The 1,983-nt window shown below is 36.9% G+C and overlaps 1 protein-coding gene across 1 annotated transcript in view; it reads right to left on the bottom strand.

Moving 5' to 3' along the window:
* LOC119591299 (methylcrotonoyl-CoA carboxylase subunit alpha, mitochondrial-like) overlaps positions 1 to 1,983 on the bottom strand; it is a gene marked incomplete at its 3' end in the record, with an annotated part of 7,810 nt that overhangs the window by 2,857 nt on the left and 2,970 nt on the right. The window contains 4 exon segments of the mRNA XM_037940027.1: positions 45 to 216; positions 542 to 751; positions 948 to 1,043; positions 1,658 to 1,795. Of these exon segments, the coding sequence (XP_037795955.1) occupies positions 45 to 216; positions 542 to 751; positions 948 to 1,043; positions 1,658 to 1,795 (616 nt within the window).

Genomic DNA, 1,983 nt, shown 5'->3' with positions numbered 1-1,983 from the left:
AATACCCCCAAGTTTCTCTTGCTTGATGGATCTCAAAAGCCTACCTGTCTCAATTCTCACGTCCTTGCTGGCCTGGGGTGTTGAAAGGTGGTCAAGCGGTCCTGCACCAGGAAGGAAACCACTGTTGGGGTCCTCGGCATAGATTCTGGCTTCAAAACTGTGTCCTGATAACTGAATCTGCTCCTGGGTCAAGGGTAGTGGCTCTCCTGCAGCAACCTGATGTAAATTAGACATGTGCATAAATTAACTGCTCAAGAAGAGGCCTCAGTCTTAGTTCTACAAATTTCTGACATTAGTATCCACTTTTTCCCTCTCTTCCTCTTTTACATCAGTTACTTGTACAGATCCATGTCTTGTAATCTATTTTATCTTTTATGCTGTTGACCTAAGAACTGACAAACTATGTCAACTGTCATTTTCTGGTATGGGCTCCCACTAGGTGAAACACAGCAAAAGCCATTCAAAAATGTTCAAACTGTTTTTCCTTTCTTTTGTACAAGTGACCCCTGACCTCTGCCATTCTTTCTGGATTAATACTTACCCTTAACTGCCATTCAACCAAATCTGTGTTGGTGATCATTTCTGAAATGGGATGTTCAACTTGAAGGCGAGTGTTCATCTCCATGAAGTAGAACTTGTGTGATGCATCCAAGATAAACTCAACAGTGCCTGCTCCTACATAGCCCACTGCCTTTGCTGCACGAACTGCAGCCTCACCGAGAGACTTGCGCACCTCCCAGCTGATCCCAGGCTGTAGTAAAGTAATTTTTTCTGATGTTTATGTTATTCATACATATTGTTTGGGATGCTATAAATATTTCTTTTCAAAAATGAGAATACAATATCATTGACTGATATATTAAATCTTTCTTTATGCTACTGTACTATCAACATTGAAGATATTATCAATTTAACAAAATCCAAGTAGTAACCAGACCAATACTCACAGCTGGAGCTTCCTCTATAATCTTTTGGTGCCGACGCTGAACTGAACAGTCCCTCTCAAACAGATACACATAATTGCCATGGTGGTCGCCAAATACCTGGAGACATGATACAAAGATATATTAAAAAGAAGAGATAAAGGAGGAGAGAGAAAAACAAAAAAGTTGTTTACAGTTATAATACAGGAACAGCAATAATCTTGCACAAAGTTTTGTATAGTTGTGAAAATGTGTTCCTGTGCCCCATTTTGTGACTCATGTGAATGAACAGTGTCTCACATGTTATGTGGAGAGTTTTATTCCAGAGTTCAAACATGTGTTTTATATGTATTATATATTATGTGTACTATATTCTTCATCTAATCATTACAAAAGCCACTTTTAAGAATTGATAGAAAATGAATCCAATGGAATACAGGAAATACTTACAGCAAGTGTAACACCTATATCCATGAGTCAAAATGTTTTTCTGCTAATTCTGAAGTTAATATCATATATGTTTGCCAATATGTCAATATGGCTCTATTCCCATATCCATCCCCTCCAAAAAACATTTTCCCAATAATTTTAAAACAACTAACATCTTCCTATTAATATTTTTTCCCCCCAGATCAAGCCTATCTAGACAGAGAGGACACACAAATGCCTAAAAATCTTCTCCCAAATTGTTGTATGCAAATGATATCAATCTCATAGGCTTTCTCTCAGCTCACCTGAACCTCTACGTGACGAGGACGCTCTACAAACTTCTCAATGAGCATAACGTCATCACCGAAAGACTTTATAGCTTCACGTCTTGCTGATTCTAGCTGCTCCTCAAATTCCTCTGGCTTCATTGCAATACGCATTCCCTGAAAAGATGGTTAATTGTTGAATATATTATCTGATTTTCATGCCAATAAATTTTTAAAAATAAAGAAAGTAAAACACAAGCAAAGAAAAATATAAGAAAAAATCATAAATCTATAAAAAAAAATTTAACACATGCAGCAATAAACAAATAATGTACCCTAAGTATGCAAAGTGAGCTTAAAAAAAA

Source organism: Penaeus monodon, chromosome 28, assembly GCF_015228065.2.
Source record: "Penaeus monodon isolate SGIC_2016 chromosome 28, NSTDA_Pmon_1, whole genome shotgun sequence".
Classification (NCBI taxonomy): Eukaryota; Metazoa; Arthropoda; class Malacostraca; order Decapoda; family Penaeidae; genus Penaeus; species Penaeus monodon.
This window is presented reverse-complemented; position numbering and strand designations above follow the sequence as displayed.